Source organism: Polypterus senegalus, chromosome 4 (assembly GCF_016835505.1).
Source record: "Polypterus senegalus isolate Bchr_013 chromosome 4, ASM1683550v1, whole genome shotgun sequence".
In the NCBI taxonomy this organism is placed as follows: domain Eukaryota; kingdom Metazoa; phylum Chordata; class Cladistia; order Polypteriformes; family Polypteridae; genus Polypterus; species Polypterus senegalus.
The window spans coordinates 248,363,500-248,385,953 of NC_053157.1; the positions used below are offsets into that span (position 1 = coordinate 248,363,500).

The following is a 22,454-nucleotide window of genomic DNA, read 5'->3' on the forward strand; positions in this document are numbered from 1 at the left end:
TTAATAGATCTGATTTCTCGCTCCCACACACCTCCAAGTGTGGAGCTCCAGGAGGGTTGAAATTGAATTTAATTCTTTGTTTTGCCAAAAGATCTTGAAGATCAGGGCACATTTCTTTAAATGTATCACTTAGCTCTGACTCTCCTCCACGGAAATTGGTTCCACAGTCTGAAATCAGCTCAGAAGGTTTTCCCTTCCGTGATATAAATCTTCTTAATGCCATTAAAAATGAATCTTTCTCCATAGTAGATAGAACGTCAATATGAACTGCTCTTGTTGTTAAACATTTGAATAAAATACCCCACCTTTTCTCATTTCTACGACCTATCTTAACTAAAAATGGTCCAAAACAGTCAACACCTGTAGAGAAAAATGGTGGTTTGAAAAGTTGTAATCTACAAGGAGGAAGATCTGCCATCTGAGGGGTTTGTGGTTTTGCTCTCCATTTCTGACATTCTATACATTTACGCTGGTGTTGTTTTACAGCCTCTCTGCCCCTGATTATCCAGTAATGCCTACGTAATTCTGAGAATACTCTTTCTTGACCAGGGTGTTTTAATTTTTCATCAAATTCAGCTATTATTAATTTGGTAACTGGATGTTTAGAATCTAATATTATAGGGTGTATAGCTTCAATATTCAATTGCTCACTCTGGCAGACGCCACCCACTCGAATAAGTTTAATATCAGAATCATACTCTGGAGCTAATTTTATGAGGCGGCTACTTGGTAGCACAGGTTTACCCGACTGTAGTAGGCCGAATTCCTCTGGGAAGCTGTCTCTTTGACTCTGATGTAGTATTGTCAGCTCGGCATCTCTGTAATTGTCAGCTGATGGGGCATTCGTAAGGCCCGCCGCCCCATGATGGGATATTGTTGTCTCTTCAACTAATTCTTGGAATGTATGACACTCCTCAGCCTTAGGAATGGAATTAACAGTTGTTGAAGTGAATCCACAGAAATCAGTTTTCTTCATTTCAGTGTCATCTGCAACACTTGCTGTATCAGGCAGAATGGGCCATCTGTCAGGTGGATGAGCTAGGAATGCGGGACCCTGATTCCAGCGATTCTTTCCTGCAAGTGCCTGAAGTGATCTCCCACGTGTAATGTCATCTGCTGGGTTGTTTTCAGACTCCACATATCGCCATTTTCGCACGTCTGTGAGTTCCTGGATTTCAGCTACCCTTGTTCCAACAAATACCTTGTATCTGTATGACTCAGACTGAATCCAATTCAATACTGTTGTTGAGTCGGTCCACATTACAACATGATGTACTGTATATGATAGTTCCCTGGTCAGCAGTTTCGCAAGTTGAGCACCAGTGAGTGCAGCGCAGAGCTCAAGCCTGGGAATGGACTGCTGCTTTTTTGGAGCTACTCTTGATCTTGCTGTCAGAAAAGCAATCTCCACGTTACCTTCATTATTTTCTGTCCTCAGATATGCAACTGACCCATATGCTTGACTAGAGGCATCACAGAAAATGTGAATATCTCTAGTAGCAACAGGAGTGTCCATTCCTGGGCTCACATAACACCGTGGAAAGCTTATGTCTGGGAGAAACTGTAATTCTCTTTCCCACATACACCAAGCTTGAAGGAGGCCCTCTGGTAAATTAGGATCATCCCAATCTCGTTGTTTATCCCACAGGCTGTACAATTAATTTGGCCCGAGTTGTAAATGGTACAATATATCCAATTGGGTCGTACTGCTTTGAGGACTCTATAAATGTGCCTCATTGTAGGTACTGTACTCTCTATTGTTCTACACCTGTAACTAATGTTGTCTCCTTTACAATCCCATACTAATCCAAGTGTTGATTCTTGCTGATCAAACTGCTTGTGATTAAGCCAAAGATCACTGTTACAAGCTCTAGCTTCAACTGGTAAATGGGCTATAACTTCAGGCACATTACTTGCCCACTGCCTTAGTTCAAAACCTCCCAGTGACAGCACACTTCTTAATTTGTCAACCAATTCCTTTGAGTTCTCCAATGATGCTGAACTATATAGGCAGTTGTCGACATAAAAATTATTTTCTACACATTTACTTTGGTCTTCTTCAGGAGAACTGTGATTTCTGATATGCCGCTGTAAAGCATAAATTGCACAACAAGGGCTACATGTCGCTCCAAATGGCAAAACTTGCCACTCTAAAACAGTGGGTGGCTCGTCTACCTTTAAATCTCGCCATAAAAATCTAAGAAGTGGTCTGTCTTCAGGGAGCAGACGAACTTGATGGAACATACCTTTAATATCACTGCTAATTGCCACGGTGTGTTCTCTGAATCGCAGTAACACTCCCAGTAAGGTAGGGCCCAGAGTGGGTCCTGGTAGCAGAAAATCATTCAAATTCTGACCTTGGCATTTAAAGGAACAGTTAAACACAATTCTGTTTTTCCATTGTGTTCTACCATATGGTGTGGAATATACCAGGTCTCCTTGGCTTCTTCAACACTATCATTTCTTAATCTGGCAACATAGCCTGCCTTTTCCAATTTCTCAATTTCAATAGCGTATGTCTTTGCTTTCTGTTCATCTTTAGCTAATCTCCTTTCTGTACCTCTTAGCAGAGAAATCACTGCTTCTTTAGGTGCCTGCAACTGAGGCATATTCTCAACCCGAAGCAGAGGAGTAGCATACCGCATAACTCCATCCACATTAACTCTCACAGTTTTCTCCTCTAATAAATGTATTGCCCTTTCGTCTTGTTTTGATCTGCTCACCTGTTTTCACTTCGTAAGGTAAAACATCCAACTGCCAGAGCCTCTCAATCTGTTGAATCAGATAAGCATCAGAAGCCAATACTGAAGTGAAATGACAAACCATTACCTGTTCAGACATCTGCTGCTTCAGTGCTCGGCATGGTCCCTGAAGTGTCCATCCAAGTCTGGTTCTTACGGCAGCAGGTCCTCCAGGGAGACCTAAGCGAATTGGTTCAATTGGGGTGATGAGGTGAGGGTAGTCAGATCCTATGAGGAGAAGTGGCTGTGCATTTTCAAATGACTGAAGAGGAAGACCTTGCAAGTGTGGATATTTACTTTGTAATATGGCAATAGAATATGAATGTTCTGCTAATCCCAGGTGATTTGCAGTAAAGGCTCCACAAATCTGAAATTTCTTATTTGGCTGGAAAGCGGGAGATACAGAAAAAGATACTGATTGTCCCTTTAGCACTTTAAGGTCTTGTCTTACTGTTCGAAGTGTAAGATCTTGGGATCACCATTCAATTGAAGATAATCTGCTGCGCTTGGAGCAGAATAGTTCTTTCGAACCATCATCCAATATAGCGTATGTTTCTAGTGCTTTGTCACCACTTCGTAAAACAACTTTGCTTACTTTAAGAAGAACCCTTTTTGAGGAGGTAGGCTTGTCAACATAGAGTACTTCACTTGTGGAGCTGGCTGGCTCTTTATTCTCCATTCGTGGCTTAACATTCACTTTACCATTACAAGTTTTGCACGTAATTCTCATCCTGCACTGGGCAGCTTGATGATTTCTTCCACATTTCCAACATTTCTTATTAGATCGAATCCAATTCTCCTTTGTTAACTGACTGAAATTGGTGCATTGGTTAAGAGAATGCTTATTATTGTTGCAATAAGCACAATACATTTTAGGTCTCTCAGTAAATGTGGATGATTCAAATGGTTTCTGAGCCTCTACAGGGGGAATGGGAACGGCAGCAGGTGAATCTATACTAAGGAGAACAGTTGAGGCCTTAGGTGGGGGCTGCCTATGTGGACGGCCTTCCCTTTGCTCTCTTCGTTGACTGGTATGTGCCTTGGTTCCAGTACTGGTTATTTCTATTTCACCTTCTTGCACTTGAACCTCAAACTCAAGCCAATTTGAGAAATCATAGAGTGTTGGAACATTAATGTACCTTGACAAGATATAGCGACGGAAGTTAGCTTTCAAATCGTGAGGTAGCTTGGAGGAAAGTCGACTTACGTGTGAGCCACAATGCAGTTCAATTCTGCCCTTTTCACCTAGTTGGTCAAGCATCCCCACTAAAGCACGGATCTGCAAGGCAAATCTACGGAAGGACACAGTATCACCAGTTCTGATATTTGCACCATCCATTAGTTCAGCTATTCGTTTTAACGCCAGTTTATGAGGCTGACCATATTGTGCAGTTAAGGAAGCCATAGTATCACTATAAGGATATGGAGAGTTGCTATAAGAATCTGCAATTAATAGTGCATCCTCCAATTTAAGGTGATCCATAAGGATTTGATACTTAAAACGTTCAGTAGCATCACTTGGGAGGAGATTCTCGAGAGCTATCTTCATTCTAGAGAATTCTCTTGGATCCTCATGGACGAAGTAAGGTATCGTAGGTTTTGGTCCTCTGTAGCTTTTCTCTTGAGATTGACGTATTAGTGAAGAATAAGGATTTCGATACTGGCCTTCAGCTGGTGGCACTGAATATGTCTCATTCTGAGCGTTTTGATACTGTTGTGCAGGTGGATAGATAGTGGGGCATAATGGATTGAATTTATTCTGCATCGTGTCCTGTCTGACAAATCGTACTGAAACATTCTCTGGACTACTTTGTCTTATAAGATCAGTGCCTAAAGGGGTTTGTACTCTTTGGATTAATGGAGGATCTCCAAAGAATTTTAAATCTTCTGACCGGTATCCACGGTCACCTGCAATGTTGGCAACTGGGCTGCTATAAACTGAAACGGGCCTACTCTGGGAGACAATTGAAGTATTGGCCTCTTTTACCATTTCAATAACTGAAGGAGACTGAGGTTGTTTATCAGGCTCCTGTGCAGGGACTACATCTCCATGAGGCTGCAACTTGCTTATGGCATTGGTAAGATGCATCATATTCTCACGCAAATACTTATTTTCAGCTTGCATCTCTCTAATTGCTGCAAGGACCTCATCACTAGCTCCTGGGTTTGGAGGGTTAGGAGTTTTTCTCTCAGCAGCAATCCGGACCTCACTTTCTTGCTCAATGTCAGAATTGGGAATGTGACAGGGAGAGGGGAGGGGTGTCATCTTGGTCCTCTTCCAATAACTTGTAGGTGAATGATAAATCTCAGATTCTGGATTCACCCTTCTAATTACACCTTCTTGACTGAGCGTACAATTCTGCAAATCGGAGTGATGTGCTGTCTGAGGTGGAATCACAACTAACTGATTCGGTAATATGGGTGCACTGTTACACCAACTCACATAGTTCACATCAAAATCTTCCAAATACACAGGGTGACGTACTTGGCGCCTGGGTCTAACAATGGCTTCATTATCATCTGTAGTATTTGTTGGAAAAGACGAGTACATCTTCTTTACAGTGTAGCAGTTGTCTATCCGGCTCGAAGGACCATAAATTGTAATGAAGAATTATGTTGGTTCGGATTAAATTACAACCACTGCACACATCCTGTCAGGGATGAATGAAGATGTCCAAATTCTATTTATTAATTTCTTCCAAACTTATACAATGTGAAGATATGGTCTAAATAAATAATAATAAACATAAATTAGCTATCCCACTTTCTTTCCTTTCAGTTTGTCAATGTTAACATTAGTCATTTAACAGGTACTTCATTTATCCAGTAGATGGCGTACTACACCCCAGATAACATCAATATCGGAAATTACTAGAACGTTAAACAAAGCATTTACTCAACTTAAAAAGTAATTATTCTTAATAGATATACATATTATATACGAGGAAACGATAATACCGCAATTCCATAACAAACAATGTGAGAAACTCCATATAGCGTCTGTTCAACTATACTTTAACTTCTTCAAACGTCAATATTTAGAAACAGTTTTGATATATATATATATATATATATATATATATATATATATATATATATATATATCCAAATTACAAATGTAAACATATAAACAATATACTTTAAGGATAAACGAATTCCACTTACTTTATAATCAATTACGCAAACTTTCACATTTAAACGAAGCTCCTACTCTACTGCTCAGACGCCACCAAACTAATCTAAATGTTCAAAGTGAAGCCCTGTGATTGGCCAAGTTCCAACTCACCACGGGCCAACCACAACAACCAATAAACCAAGGCGGAAGACAACTAATTAAGGGGGTACAACACATAAATAATATATTGCCTTTCAACACTAATGTATCCAGTTTATTTCTAATAGCCTCATTGTATCCATTATTGCTAATCACTAAGATTTCAGTTTTCTCTTTTTTTAACTTGAGAAAATTACTATTCATCCATTCTGAGACACAAGTCAGACATTGTGTCAGTGAATGAAGAGAATCAGGGTCATCAGGTGCTATTGATAAGTACAGCTGTGTGTCATCAGCATAGCTGTGGTAGCTCACGTTGTGCCCTGAGATAATCTGACCTAACGGAAGCATGTAGATTGAGAAGAGCAGCGGACCCAGGATAGAGCCTTGTGGAACACCATATCGGATATCATGTGTCTTTGAGATTTGATTACCACAACTAACAAAGAATTTTCTCCCTGTCAGGTAGGATTCAAACCAATTTAAGACCCTGCCAGAGAGGCCCACCCATTGACTAAGGCGATTTCTAAGAATATTATGATCAATGGTGTCAAATCCCTCACTCAGATCTAAGAGGATGAGAACAGATAAATGGCCTCTGTCTGCATTTACCCGCAAGTCATTTACTACTTTAACGAGTGCAGTTTCTGTGCTGTGATTTGTTCTGAAACCCGACTGAAATTTATCAAGAATAGCAGGTTTATTTAGGTGGTCATTTAACTGCATAATGACTGCCTTCTCTAGAACTTTACTTAAGAAAGGCAGATTAGAGATGGGTCTAAAATTTTCAAGAGCCAAGGGGTCAAGATTATGTTTCTTAAGTAGGGGTTTAACTACAGCAGTCTTAAGACAGTTTGGGAAGACCCCCGTATCTATTGACGAATTTATGTCCAGAACATTGTCAATTAGCACGGCTGATACTTCTTTGAAAAACCTTGTTGGTATCGGGTCAAGGATGCAGGTGGAGGGTTTCAGTTGAGATATTATTTTTTGTAAATCAGGTAAATTTATCCTAGTGAAAGAGATTAATTTGTTTATAACAGAATGCTGGGGTTTAGGAGGATCCTTAGTGTTGGAGGGATATATTATGTTATTTCTAATATCATTAATTTTTTGATTGAAAAATACAGCGACAGCCTCACAGGTTTCACTGGAAGCACTTAGGAGGCATTCCTTTGAGCTACCTGGTTTAGTAGGCGATCAATTGTAGAAAATAAGACTCTGGGATTACTAGCATTGTTATTTATAATCTTGGAGAAATAGCAGCGTCTCTCAAGACGGACAGTGTTATTGTATTCTGTTATTTTGACTTTTAATATTTCATAGTGGATAGTAAGTTTAGTCTTCCTCCATTGACGCTCAGCTCTACGGCATGTTCTCTTTAAATCAGACACTCTTTGGGTCTTCCATGGTATAACAATGCTAGAAGATTTTTTCACTGTCTTTTCAGGTGCAACTATGTCAACAGCAGCTCTTACTTTAGAATTAAATCTTTCCACTTTACTATTTACATTATACTCGCTATTATAGCTGGCACTATAAACGGACTGATTGCTTAAAATGTTTGTAAGTTTTAAAGCTGCTGCCGAGTCAAAGAAGCGTTTTTTAACAATATGCTTCTCATGAGTGTTTTTTATCATTATTTCTATATTAAAAAGTAGAAGAACTTGGTCTGATAGACCAATATCAGTGATCTGCTTTATATCAACTTTCAGTCCTTTAGTAATCACTAAGTCTAACGTATGACCTGCTTTATGTGTAGGCTGATTTATGAGCTGCCTCAAATCAAAAGAATCCAGGAGGTTCATAAATTCTTTTACTTTTAGATCAAACTGATTATCTATATGAAAATTAAAGTCGCCAACTATTAGGAGTGTGTCATAGTTAGTAATTAAAATTGACAATAAGTCAATTTTAGAGCCCTGGTGCTTCCTGTCTTGCTATATGGTTGTGAGACATGGACTGTATCCAGTGACCTGAGATGAAGACTGTACTCTTTTGGTACTGTGTCTCTCCGGAAAATCATTGGGTATTGTTGGTTTGACTTTGTGTCTAATGAGCAATTGCTCATGGAGTCCCGAATGAGGCATATTACCTGCATTGTGAGGGTGCGTCAGTTATGGCACCACGGCCATATGTCGCATTTCCCTGAGGATGATCTGGCTCATAAGATCATAATTTTTGGGAACCCTATGTGGCTGGACCAGGCCAAGGGGTCACCCACATAACACCTGGCTGTGGCAGATAGAGGGTCGTTTCCGAAGTGTGGGACTGGACCGCGTGTTTGCCTGGGGGGTTGCCAACTGGGATCCCGAGCTGTTTCGCCATGTAGTGGATGCAGCAATGCATTGCACTAGTGCATGCTCCCCAACTTGACATGCAGCCTCAGAGACCTTGGTGAGCAGATTCTGATGCCCATGTTGGTGAATGCCTGTTGAGCCCACTCCTATCTTGCCCCTCAGACCCTCGTGCCACTAGGTGGTCTTTAGGTACAATTCCTGCTGAAGTCTCTTTGTACAGGGCAAATCCATCTTGTGGTTTTCCACTTCCTCAGATGCTCCATTTCTTTCCCAGCTGCTTATCTCTTCCTGCTTTGCTGACTCAGCTGATATCTCCGTGATTTCCACACACAAATCCCGTCGTTGCAGTTCATTAGTTTCTGGTTCAACTTGCAGATTATCCACACTTGATGTCTCGACAGGCGCTAATCTGGCACTAACCAGTCACATCCAATATTCTTTATCACTTTCTGTATAATTTCTGTGAGTGACTGGTTGTGTCTCTCAGGTAGTCCATTACCCCAGGGATTGTATGCAGTGGTGGTCTTTGTTTCAATATTAAAATTCTGTGCCATCTCTCTGATTCTTCACCATTATCACTAAGTAGTTTCTGAGGAGCTCCATGTACTCTTATCTGAGAACAAATGAATTAATTATCTCACAATTTCTGATGGTCTCTTTGTCTTTACAACACTTCCTGCACTGAAACGTGTGAATGTGTCAATGAGGTGAAGACCCCGTACTTCTGTTTGACGTACATGTCAGTCTATATCCAACAAAGCCCTAAATATGACGTCTTTAATAGACCTACCATTGCTGTGTCCAAACATGATGGTGCCGTGTAGATAAAGTGTTGTCATATCTACATGGTGGCACTGAAATGTATGCAAATCCCCTTTAATGAAGGTCTGCAGTGCACTTTGATCACATCTGAATTGTTTGATTTGTAATTTTAAACTGTGAGGCAGAGGAGGAAATCAAGACAAATGTGTCTTTGACCAAACCTTATGGAGGGCACTGTGACCCTGAAGTGTACTCATTATTTTTACTGATTTTATGAAGTTAATTCTACACTTTTATTTTCACAGGGCTTTCCCATTTCACTTGGCCATACACTGAGGTGTCTATTGGCCTCCAGCTCAGGGCTGTCCATGTGAGAAGTGAATCTGAGAAGAGAAGGGCTGTCACTTAAAGAGAGAGAGAAGAGTTTCCCACAGAACATGGCCTCTGCCAAAGAAGATGTCATGGATGAAAGAACGGTGGACATTAAAGAAGAGGACTGTGAGCGGCTCACACCAGAGGATGTGCGTGTGAAGCTGGAGGATCACGAAGAAAGAATTTCAGTTTTTAAAGAGGAGGAGGAGTGCAAAGGGGTGACTGCTGCCATTAAAGCTGAGGATTTGAATGATTTCTCAGGTTGTCTTGAACTTCAAAAGCATGAAACTGAGGATATTTTCAAGCAAGATGCGTGTGAAGAATCTCCATCAAGTTTACATCCCTGGTCCAGTAATACAGGACGAGTGGCTACACGGGAGAATTCTGCAGAGCTGAAATCAGAGTTATCAGAGTCTGAAGAGAAAATCACCGAGGGAAATGGGAGAGAAGGAGAAGAGTCACCTGGGAGTGTTGGAATAAGTGAGTAATGTGATTAAATATAAAAGAAAGAGAGCGTTTATAAATTCTAACGGTGTGTGCTTTGATGTTTTTAGAAGATTGAAATGAGAGTGGAAAACACGGTTAATTGAACTTGGATAAAGACCACCTGCTCGGGCCCATGATAACAAACAATAGGTTACCTAATAAAAGATTAATTAGAAAAACTTGGGTGAATAAGGAAAAATCTAAAGTGTTGAGTGCATGACTTGAACATCATGAAGCTCTAACTGAAGTTGTGACGTTTGTTAACAGCGCATTACATTCAATGAGAATATAAAAAGGCATATTTTGTTAAAGACATCTCAGCAAAGTGAGTACACCCCTCTCATTTTTTAAAATATTTTATTATATCCTTTCATGGGACAACATTGAAGATAAGACGGTTTGATCCAATGTAAAGTAGTCAGTGTACAGCTTGTATAACAGTGTAAATTTGCTGGCCCCTCAAAATAACTCAACACACAGCATGTAATGTCTAAACCACCTACAACAAATGTGAGTACACCCCTAAGTGAAACATGTCCAAATTGTGCCCGAACTTTCAATATTTTGTGTGGCCACCATTATTTTACAGCACTGCCTTAACTCTCTTGGACATTGAGTTCACTAGAGCTTCTCAGGTTGCCACTGGAATCTTCTCCCACTCCTCCATGACGACATCACGGACCTTGCGCTCCTTTACCTTACGTTAGAGGATGTCCCACAGATGCTCAATAGGGTTTAGGTCTGAAGACATGCTTGGCCAGTCCAGCACCTTTACCCTCAGTTTCTTTAGCAAGGCAGTGGTAGTCTTGGAGGTTATCATGTTGGAATACTGCCCTGCGGCCCAGTTTCCGAAGGGAGGGGATCATGCTCTGCTTCAGTATGCCACAGTACTTCTTGGCATTCATGGTTCCCTCAATGAAATGTAGCTCCCCAGTGCTGGCAGCACTCATGCAGCTCCAAACCATGACACTCCCACCACCATGCTTTACTGTAGGCAAGACACACTTGTCTTTGCACTCCTCACCTGGCTGCCAACACACATGCTTGACACCATGTGAAACAAATAAGTTTATCTTGGTCTCATCAGACCACAGGACATGGTTCCAATAATCCATGTCCTTAGTCTGCTTGTCTTCAGCAAACTGTTTCCAGGTTTTCTTGTGCATCATCTTTAGAAGAGGTTTTCTTCTGGGACGACAGCCATGCAGACCAATTAGATGCAGTGTCCGGCGGACATATGGTCTGAGCACTGACAGGCTGACCCCCTCCCCTTCCCTTCAACCTCTGCAGCAATGCTGGCAGCACTCATACGTCTATTTTCAAAAGACTGCCTCTGGATATGATGCTGAGCATGTGCATTCAGCTTCTTTGGTCGACAATGGCGAAGCCTGTTCTGAGTGGAACCTGTACTGTTAAACCAGTCGCTGTATGGTCTTGGCCACCGTGCTGCAGCTCAGTTTCAGGGTGTTGGCAATCTTGTTATAGCCTCTGCCATATTTATGTAGAGCAACAATTCTTTTTTTCAAATTCTCAGAGAGTTCTTTGCCATGAGGTGCCATGTTGAACTTCCAGTGACCAGTATTAGAGAGTGTGAGAGCGATAACACCAAATTTAACACACCTGAGACCTTATAACACTAACAAGTCACATGACACCGGTGAGGGAAAATGGCTAATTGACACGATTTGGACATTTTTCACTTAGGGGTGTACTCACATTTGTTGGCAGCGGTTTAGACATTAATGGCTTTGTGTTGATTTATGGGGGGGCAGCAAATTTATTCTGTTATACAAGCTGTACACGGACTACTTTACATTGGATCACAGTGTCATATCGTCAGTGTTGTCCCATGAAAAGATATAATAAAATATTTTCAAAAATATGAGGGGTTTACTCACTTTTGTGAGATACTGTATATTTCTTAAATTGTGCGGCAGTTAAGCCAAACATGTCCACGAAAAGAAATAAGTAAGAATAAAATCCTCACCCCTGTGCACTAAATAAGAGTGAATTTGTTCCAGCCAGTGCACACCTAATATGTGCCTCATCGTTTTAATGGAAATCTCGTGCACGTTGATGTTAACAATGACAAGAGCTACCTGTATGAGCCATGATGACATTCAGGGCTCTCAGGGTCTTCTTTCAGCATCTGTTCTGCTCTCAGTATGAACTTGCTGGGTCAGCATGTCCTGGACACGTTGGCAGTGGTGTGAAATCTTCACTTGGAGATGATCTTGGGCCCTTCCATCTCCCAAAGTCACATTGGGTCAATTTGGAGTCACTACTCCACTTCACCTGCATGTTTTTAAGGATGAGGGGAACAAACAGAATAACCAGAAACGCCATTCATAGTCCCTATGTGGAACAACTGTGGGCAGGATTTGACCCCAGGACACCTGAACAATAAAGCAGATGTGCTAAACACTGTGCAACATAGGAGGACATATTTGTATGTTTACAGTGCATCCAGAAAGTATTCACAGCGCATCACTTTTTCCACATTTTGTTATGTTACAGCCTTATTCCAAAATGGATTTAATTTATTTTTTCCCTCAGAATTCTACACACAACACCCCATAATGACAACGTGAAAAAAGTTTAATTGAGGTTTTTGCAAATTTATTAAAAATAAAAAAAAACTGAGAAATCATATGTACATAAGTATTCACAGCCTTTGCCATGAAGCTCCAAATTGAGCTCAGGTGCATCCTGTTTCCCCTGATCATGCTTGAGATGTTTCTGCAGCTTAATTGGAGTCCACCTGTGGTAAATTCAGTTGATTGGACATGATTTGGAAAGGCACATACCTGTCTATAGAAGGTCCCACAGTTGACAGTTCATGTCAGAGCACAAACCAAGCATGAAGTCAAAGTAATTGTCTGTAGACCTCCAAGACAGGATTGTCTCGATGCCATAAATCTGGGGAAGGTTACAGAAACATTTCTGCTGCTTTGAAGGTCCCAATGAGCACAGTGGCCTCCATCATCTGTAAGTGGGAAAAGTTCGAAACCACCATGGGCCTCGTGTATAAACGTTGCGTACGCTTAGAAATGTTGCATAAGAACTTTTCCACGTTCAAATTGCGATGTGTAAAACCTACACTTGGCGTAAAGCCACGCACTTTTCCACGGTACCTCATACCTTGTTGTACGCAAGTTCTCCGCTCGGTTTTGCAGACTGGTGGCACCCAGCGTCAAAGCAGTGCTACTGTTCCTGTGTGGTTACTCTTTATTTTCCTGATGCGGCTTTATAAATACACTGAAACTAACCACATATTGTTTATTAGTGTAATGCATCTAATTGTAATTAACTTGTAACCATATAATGGTTTAGGGAACAGCCATAGTATTCCAAATACCATAACTGCTTTAGCGTTGTTACTCTCACTGCACCTTCTTCTTCTTCTTTCAGCTGCTCCCGTTAGGAGTTGCCACAGCGGATCATCTTTTTCCATATTACTCTCACTGCACCACTCGGAGTATTTATATCACTGTATCTGAGTGTGAATCACAGCAGCAGCTGATCAGAAAGAGAATTATCGGTATTACATCATCAAGCATATGCTGCCAAAGCCACGGCAAAACATTTTAAAGCCTTTCCTGTACGGACCTCGCGGTTTAGAAACAGTTTCATCCCAAGAACTATAAATGCACTCAATCAAGCGCTCCTTGTAGAACTGTCTGTACTTATAAGTACAATCACCTCACTGTAAACTTGCACTAGAGTTATAATATTACACAACCTGAGCCACGTTATAAAGCGCGTATTTACATATGATGACGATATCATTTTTAAGATGAAATGCAGCAAAATATCTTGATTATATTATACAGATAAAACTTTAACTTCATTTAAATAATCTATATTCTTCACTGGGACTGGTGTGAAGGATAGAATAATTAAATATGTACTATGAAGATATTTCGATGTTCCTTAAACATTTTGAAGAATCGGCGCTGTAAACATACAGATGGCTTAACGTCTATTACAGAACTGATTGTGTGGCGATCGGTTACTTGGAGAAAGAAAAGCAAGGACTGCAGGGGCGGCCACGCCAATATATATTTAATACAAAACAGAAAGAGAAAATAATGATGCAGCTAAAAATGCAGCGGCAAATTTCGACAAAAGTTAAATGCTTGTGTCATGAGCACGGGGCGGCTATGCAGTGTCCACAACAGATTTGGCCATCCACTGTGCATAAGATACCATATTGACATTGACTGGCGAAGGAGCCACTGATTTCTTTCTAAGCCCAGGGTCGCCACAAGCCTAGAGCCGCCCATGAGTACTGCTGCAATAAATAATTTCATCGAAGGTCGCGCACAATCACTGTGCCATGAAACCCATGTTTAATAACGTGCTTAAACTCCTATCATCATGAAAATTATATCACATATACATCTCAGTATTTTAGTTATTCAGAGAGATGTAATATCACGAATGTAATGGCTGGCCGTCTAAACTGAGCGATTCAGAGAGAAAGGCTTTAGTCAGGGAGGTTACCAAGAACCCGATGGTCACTCTGTGATAGCTCCAGTGGTCCGCTGTGGAGAGAGGAGAACCTTCCAGAAAGACAACCATCTCTGCAGCAATCCACCAATCAGGCCTGTATGGTAGAGTGGCCAGACGGAAGCCACTCCTTAGTAAAAGGCACATGGCAGCCTGCCTGGAGTTTTCCAAAAGGCACCTGAAGGACTCTCAGACCATGAGAAACAAAATTATCTGGTCTGATGAGACAAAGATTGAACTCTTCGGTGTGAATGCCAGGCATCACGTTTGGAGGAAACCAGGCACCGCTCATCACCAGGCCAATACCATCCCTACAGTGAAGCATGGTGGTGGCAGCATCATGCTGTGGGGATGTTTTTCAGCGGCAGGAACTGGGAGACTAGTCTGGATAAAGGGAAAGATGACTGCAGCAATGTGCAGAGACATCCTGGATGAAAACCTGCTCCAGAGCGCTCTTGACCTCAGATTGGGGCGACGGTTTATCTTTCAGCAGGACAACGACACTACGCACACAGCCAAGATATCAAAGGAGTGGCAACAGGACAACTCTGTGAATGTCCTTGAGTGGCCCAGCCAGAGCAGAGCCAGACTTGAATCCGATTGAACATCTCTGGAGAGATCTTAAAATGGCTGTGCACCGACGCTTCCCATCCAACGTGATGGAGCTTGAGAGGTGCTGCAAAGAGGAATGGGCGAAACTGGCCAAGGATAGGTGTGCCAAGCTTGTGGCATCATATTCAAAAAGACTTGAGGCTGTAATTACTGCCAAAGGTGCATCGACAAAGTATTGAGCAAAGGCTGTGAATACTTATGGACATGGGATTTCTCAGTTTTTTTTTAATAAATTTGCAAAAACCTAAAGTAAACTTTTTTCATGTTGTCATTAGGGGTGTTGTGTGTAGAATTCTGAGGAAAAAAATTAATTTAATCCATTTTGGAATAAGGCTGTAACATAACAAAATATGGAAAAAGTGATGCGCTGTGAATAATTTCAGGATGCACTGTATTTTTAGGCCAGATTAGGTTCTAGAGGATGTAAATATCATCACATACATTACAATTAAGAAGAGAACACCCAAATTCAGACTCATTTTTGGGTAAGAAGGCTCTGATCGGAGTCTTTAGAGCTGATATTGATCACTCATTCCATTAGGATCTGCTAATATCAATAATAATAATACCGTTTTTATTTTTTAAATAATATATATTTTAGCCATACATTATTCCATAATAAAGTGCTACAGCATACAGCATTCACAAAGAACATTTACCCATAATGCACACATAATGGAACAAAATCAAGCTGAACAAAACCAAAGGCATGTCTTAATCATACTCCACATTTCTAATCAAACAAAATGTTCAATTAGATATTTGTAGACGTCTACTACAACAAGAAGTAAATAAGACAGTCTTGGTGAACGTTTCAGGTTCTTATCTAAGAATATTAGCATCTCTGCATATTTTGAGGACAGTCTGATCCTCCTGTCATCCACGACGTGTTCTGCCATACTGAACAGACCCTCACTGTCACCACTCGTATAAGGAGGGCACAGGTAGGATGACGACGACTTTTTTTGGCCCTCCAGAAAGCCAGTGACCCAGCATCTCTTATGGTATGAGGTTCACAGAGGTAAAGATTCACCTCTGATACTGCTGACTGAAATATCGTTTTTATCTTTATTGACAGTTTCTTCATGCATTCTGCAGTTCTGTTGGCGGGAAGTTTCTTTGGATCTCTCAGCTGTCGTCCGAGTGCGTCTGTGTGATCGAGACACCGGCACTAAGCAGTTTGTGTTCTGAGATTTGCAATCATCTGTGAAATGCGTGTCTTTGTACTATCGTTTAATTTGGGGGAAAAATTCATTATGATAATAATATGTTACAGAATTCCTAACTGTGTAGTGACTATTCTCACACAATGCTTATTATGTGTAATTAGAGTTCTTTTATTTATGTCTTAAAACTAGGCTCGTCCCATTGTACCCAACAAGCCACTAAGAGGGCCGATTGCAATTTCTTACTAATCGACGTCCACTTGATGATGATTTATATTTATGTACCAGCTCAGTAAAACTCTGCATCCCTTTCCTCCCATCTACCTACACATTCACTGAAAGGCTAATCAAAGTAATTTTAGTCAAAACATCTAATGTCTGGTAAATTAATTATACAAATATATCAATCAACAAACACTCACTGGCAGATGGAATCGTGGATCTAACTAATCTACAAGGTGACATCTTCCAGAACTGAAAGTGTCTGGTTGTCCAGCTTACTAATTCCACTGTTTTTGCTGTCACAGTAAGTCTTTGGTGTTCTTGCTGTCAGTATTATAAGGTTGAGTTTTCTAAGTGCAGCCATTATTGGAGGCCGAGTGAGAGTAGGCGACTGAGCTAGACTAAGCTTGCTGGTCACCTCAGCCTTTGAACATCTTGTTCTTTACACCAGTCCATTTTATGTTGTCATCTCAGATGCTGAATAAGGTTTGTATTGTTGAAAATGTTAGCAGAGAATCATTCATGACTGACTTCTTTTTGCACAGATATTACAAACCGCAAATTTGTTATCTCTTCTTGGAAGTCAATAAAACTGTTAGACCTGTGAGGATGTGTTTCTGTATTTTGGTAATGTTGGAACTTTGTCTTGAATGCTTTTTATCATTCAAGATAAGATGTTAAGATCAGCTAATTTGCTGACCTTGGTCAAGTCATTTGGAGTGAAAATTGGCTGATTTTGATTTGTGATCGTTGGATCAGATTAGGCCGGTTTTTCACATATGAGAGAAAGTTGGAGAAATTGAACTGACAGCAGCAGAACATGGAAAGACCACACATGGAGTGGCAAGACCATAAATGGCACCTCATTGTGAGGAAGGAACTCCAACCAGTGGGCCACCACTTTACTTGTACTGTTTCCTTTATTTTAAAGGCAAGTAGTGGTTAGGAGTTTGGACATCAAATCCTGAAGTTGCAATTTAAAATTCAGCTGCTGACACCATGTGACCTCGAGCAAGTCATGCGACCGGTCTGTGCTCCAGTTTGAAGAACAAGAGAAATGTAACCTGTTGTTTCTCAAATGTTGTAAGTCACCTTGGATAAAGGTGTCAGGGGAAAAACAATAGGTAAACTGTTTGTATTCTTTCAGATTTACAGAAGAATGGCAGTTTCTCTCCACCTTCATTTGGTCAGCCCTCTCTTAAATACAATGAGAAAGGTTTGAATAAATCAGCAAGACGATCAGAGAACCTGACAGCAGCCTTTTGGTCGTGCAGTTCTCTCCCTGCTACTGGAGCAACACAGACAGAAGCCATCAAAACTGATCGACAGGAAGTGGAGAAAGAAATCCAAATTCACACTGGAAAAAAATGTGTGGAATGTGGCAAACAATTCACACACAAAAGTAATCTTAATAAGCATATAAAGATTCACACAGGAGAAAAACCTCATTGCTGTTCAGAATGTGGTAAGACCTTCTCAAGGAGAACCCACCTTCAGAGGCACAGAAGAATCCACACAGGAGAAAGGCCTCATTGTTGTCCAGAATGTGGTATGTTGTTCTCAAGCAGAAGCAATCTTCAGAGACACAGAATAATACATACTGGAGAAAAACCTCATTGTTGTCCAGAATGTGGTACTTTGTTCTCAAGCAGAAGCAATCTTCAGGTCCACAGAAGAAGCCACACAGGAGAAAAACCTCATTGTTGTCCAGAATGTGGCAAATTGTTCTTAAGGAGAAGCTGTCTTCAGAGACACAGAAGATTACACACTGGAAAAAAACCTTATTGATGTTCAGAATGTGCCAAACAATTTTCTGGCAAATGCAGTTTTCAAAGGCACACAGAAATTGATACTGGAGAGAAGCCATATTGCTGTTCTCAATGTGGAGAAAGGTTTAAAACATTAGCTTTGTTCAAGTAAACACACAAACTCCCACTAAAGTGAAAATACAGTATGTACGTTCTGAATGTGGTAAATGTTATACAAACCAAAATGCCAAAATCCATACGGAAGACAAATCTCATTGCTGTTCTGAATGTGAGAAACGATTCTTATATTTATTCTCACGTCAGTGCCACGTCAGAACTCATACTGGAGAGAAACCTTATTATTGTCCTGAATGTGATAAGCAGTTCTCACAACAAAGCACCATAAAAAGTCACTGACGACGTCACACCGGAGAGAAACTTGGCAATTGTCAAACAATTCTTACACCTCAATTTTCTTTATAATCATAGGAGAAGTCATACTGAAGAGAAGCCTTATAGTTGTAAGGAATGTGGAATGCGATTCTTATATAACAATTCTCTTCACAATCATAAAATAATTCATTCAGGTAAGAAACAAAGCTTTTCTGACTGTGGAAAGCTTTTCTCAGACAGCATAACTCTTAAAGATTACATGAGAATTCACTCTGAAGAGAAACCTTTTTGCTGTCCGTAGTGTAGCAAACGATTCTCACATCAAAGCGCACTTAGGTGCCACAGAAGGATTCCCACTGGACAGAAGCAGTACACCTGTTCTGAATGTGGTAAAGGGTACTCTTCCAGAAAAAGTTTTCAGAGACATGAAAAGTCATATTGAAGTAAAGCCTATCCAAGAAATGACAAATCATCTTTATATTTGCTCCTTAGGCAAAAAAAAAAAAAAAAATGAAGAACAATTTTCTGAATGCTTTAATAGACTCCAGTTTAAAGTAGTTAATAAGTACATAAGAATAGTGGAAAACACTGAAACTGGCAAGCAGATTGTAGATGTAAGGTCACCTCAGAGCCACAAATGAATTCACACTGGAATGAAGACACAGGAATACAACACATACTTCATAAACAGCAAGAATCTTCTTCAACAACTTATAGGTGCAAGAAAAAACCTCAGTGTTGTCCTAAATGTGGTAAACACTTTTCAGACCGTAGTGGCCTTCATAGTCATAAATGACTGGCTTACTTGTGATAAGCCTCTTAGCTGTTCTGAATGTTGAATGTGGTCCTCCTGTATCAGCCGTCATCAGTGACACATAAGATTTCATGAAGGACTCAAACTGTACTGCCAGGACGTCAGCCATACAGGGACTGATCATCTCTGCACCAGTGCTGTGACATAAGATGGTGAACAATAGAAGCACCAGACAACAGAATGAGGTAGCAACAGTACTCTGCGGTGATGACAACTTCAATCACAGAACACAACTGAAAAAGTTCAATGTAATAATAAAATAATGGAGAAGTCAAATCAAATCCACAGTGCAGTGCCAACTACCAGGCGGTGCCACTGAAAACGAGGGGGATATTTTTGTTTTGGAGCTTTGGAGATGGGGCCTTATCTGAGGAGCAATGAACTTGTACCGTCTCTGGGATATCATCTGATGGCTGACGCCTGGGCTGAGTGCAGACAGCCGTTCTTAACCCTGATAATGAAGAAGTCATTTAGTGACGTCAGCCGACAGCCAATGCTGTCCAATCAGATACTGGGGAGGGACAGTCGAGGAGGACAGGAGACTAAAAAGAGAGCCGTCACATGACAGACCAATGTACAGGGGCTTTATAAGACTTTTACACTAATTTAGGATATCATTTATAAATAAGAGTCTTTACAAACGAAACACATTCATCAGCTGTCTGTCAAGGGTGAGTCCAAAAGTGGGAATTTAAGAAGATCGAAATACAAATAAAATGAAACATTCAGGGTTCAAAGAGAAATGTTTAAGACCTGAAGAGGGAGTCACAACAGCATGCTAGGGTTAGCACGGGGGACCAGAGCTGTGAAGAATATCAATTAATGTATAGAAGAAATATTATTTAAAATAATAATAATGTTATGAAAAATAGGACACCATAATGAAAATGAAATGAAATGATTTTATTGTCTGATATATATAAGAGAAAAAGGGTAGACAAAGCAGAAACACACAGGGATCTCTGCTGACCCAGCTGATAATTTGATAAATTAACCTAAAAATATAATGGATGTCACTTTGCTCCATGTCAGTATATCCTGGGGTGGTGTGTGAAGGACGCTCTATACTCTGAATGTGTTGGTTCAGGTCTGAGTTTGAGTTCAGCACCTTCTTCATATCGATACCCAAGACAACGTTTCTTCACGTCGAGACTACAAGCTGGAGGCCACAGGAGCTCAATAAACTCCAACAGCAGGATGGACGATTAGAAAGCTCTGCTCTGAGAGAGTGTCAGCTACACAAAGCTTTGTTTCATTTACTTGACAGAAAACTCCAAAATGCAGAAGTGGCCCCTTCTGTACCCCCACCACTGAAGGTCACATTTGACTCCCTTAATACTCATTGTTGGTTCACTCTGCTGGGACTTTCTGTATTTTGTAAGTTTATGTTTCATTTCTTTGCTACACTCTTTTTACATTTCATTTAATTGATGTTCTCAAATGTGTGAGTATAGCTTGACTCTTACGAGGACTTATCTAAAAAGGGTACATTGGCCATGAAATGCAAGAAGGCAGAAAAATATAAAAAGTCGAAACCACAAAATTAGGAGATGACATCGATGAAATACACTCAGTGGCAGAGGTGACGTGGACAAAATCAGAAAGGACAGCACAGAAAAGGCAGGTACCAACTGAAAACAAAAGAAGAAAGCTGATTGGTGGAAAGAACTGTCAGTCACTCCTAAATGGACTGTTGAGGACAGCTGTGGCATGCAGACTTCAAAGTTCATGTGTTTCTGATTTCAAATCTGTGACCATGCAGTGAATAAGTCGGTTATTTATCAGTTAGCATGTTCTGAAACTGTAATGTCATCACAAAGATCACACAAACACGTAATGTGACATTTGTGATCAATCGCTTTTGTTGATTTTTATGGCACCATTCATCCGCCCTGTATAGAGTGCCACTTCCAGATCGACAACCCCACTGCACCCCGTAGCACATTTGGAGTTTGGGACTGGAGCACAAAGTGGATGGCACTCTGAGAAGGACAGACTTGTAAGACGTGAACAAAGCCAGCTGCCCTCCCTGGTCTGTCTTCATTCAGAAGGACTCACCTGAGTGGTGGGATTGTTCTGTGGCGCTCCTGTTAGCTGACATTTCATCAGCTTGCTTTGTGCGTTTCATCTGATAACCAGCAGAGTTAATCAAAGATGAGTCAGGCCTGTTACAATGTGAACATTCTTACATTTTGGTTTGCTTTAAATATTTTTTCTGCCTCTTTACTTTGAGTTCCTGGAGGCCTTGTACATTACAGATTATTAATACATGAACATTTGGTGTTAATAATGAATTGACAATTAATAAACTGTTTTTATTGCTAAATTGTAAGTGTGGCCTGTTGCCATTTTGTAGCTTTATCCTTCTTGACTGTGTTGCTAGGACGTGTTGCACTGTTGCCTCCCAAGAATTAAGTGCCACATTACCGACGCTCGGCCTCACACCCTTCATCACACGTGAGGCAGAATCCAAGATTGCTGATCCAACTGTTAATCCCATTCCCTGCTTTGCCAGTCCCTTGGCTGTGTGTGTATCGAGGCGTATGGCTGAAGCAAACCTCTCCTCAAGGAGTCTACAGCACCGGTCAGATGAAGAACTTGACGCTTTGTGTTTAGACATAAAACTGAGAATACCTCATGCTGGATATCCTGTAGACGAGTGAAAGGGTGTCCGGTGGGATATACTGAGGTAATAAGGTAAGTACTGTTAGACACGTTCATAGTCATTTTATCTTTTAATATTTATTTATTTTTTCCTTTGTTAAGCAAGCTACAATATTGTGCTGTTTGGGTAGATAGATGTCTTCTCCTGAATGGTAACTCTTCATTACACACACACGCCTGCTTGCCATCACCATTTTCAAGAACACACAAGGCACATGGAGACTTGACTATTTCCTTGTTTAATTTAGATCAGGGGTGTCCAACATCGATCCTGGAGGACGACAGTTTTTCATTCTGAACATTTTCTTGATTATTGACCCATTTTTGCTGCTAATTAACTTTTTTCCCCTTCATTTTAATTGATTTGCTATTTAAGACTCAGAACCCT

General features: G+C 40.7%; 1 protein-coding gene across 1 annotated transcript; it reads left to right on the forward strand.

Annotated features, from left to right (window-relative positions):
- The first annotated feature begins 9,514 nt into the window (after positions 1-9,514).
- On the forward strand, positions 9,515-19,099 carry LOC120529018 (zinc finger protein 160-like). The gene is made up of 3 exons (XM_039753079.1): positions 9,515-9,575; positions 9,687-9,929; positions 17,595-19,099. The coding sequence occupies exons 1-3, from the start codon at positions 9,515-9,517 to the stop codon at positions 18,233-18,235; spliced, it is 945 nt and encodes a 314-aa protein (XP_039609013.1). The 3' UTR covers positions 18,236-19,099.
- Positions 19,100-22,454: the final 3,355 nt, after the last annotated feature.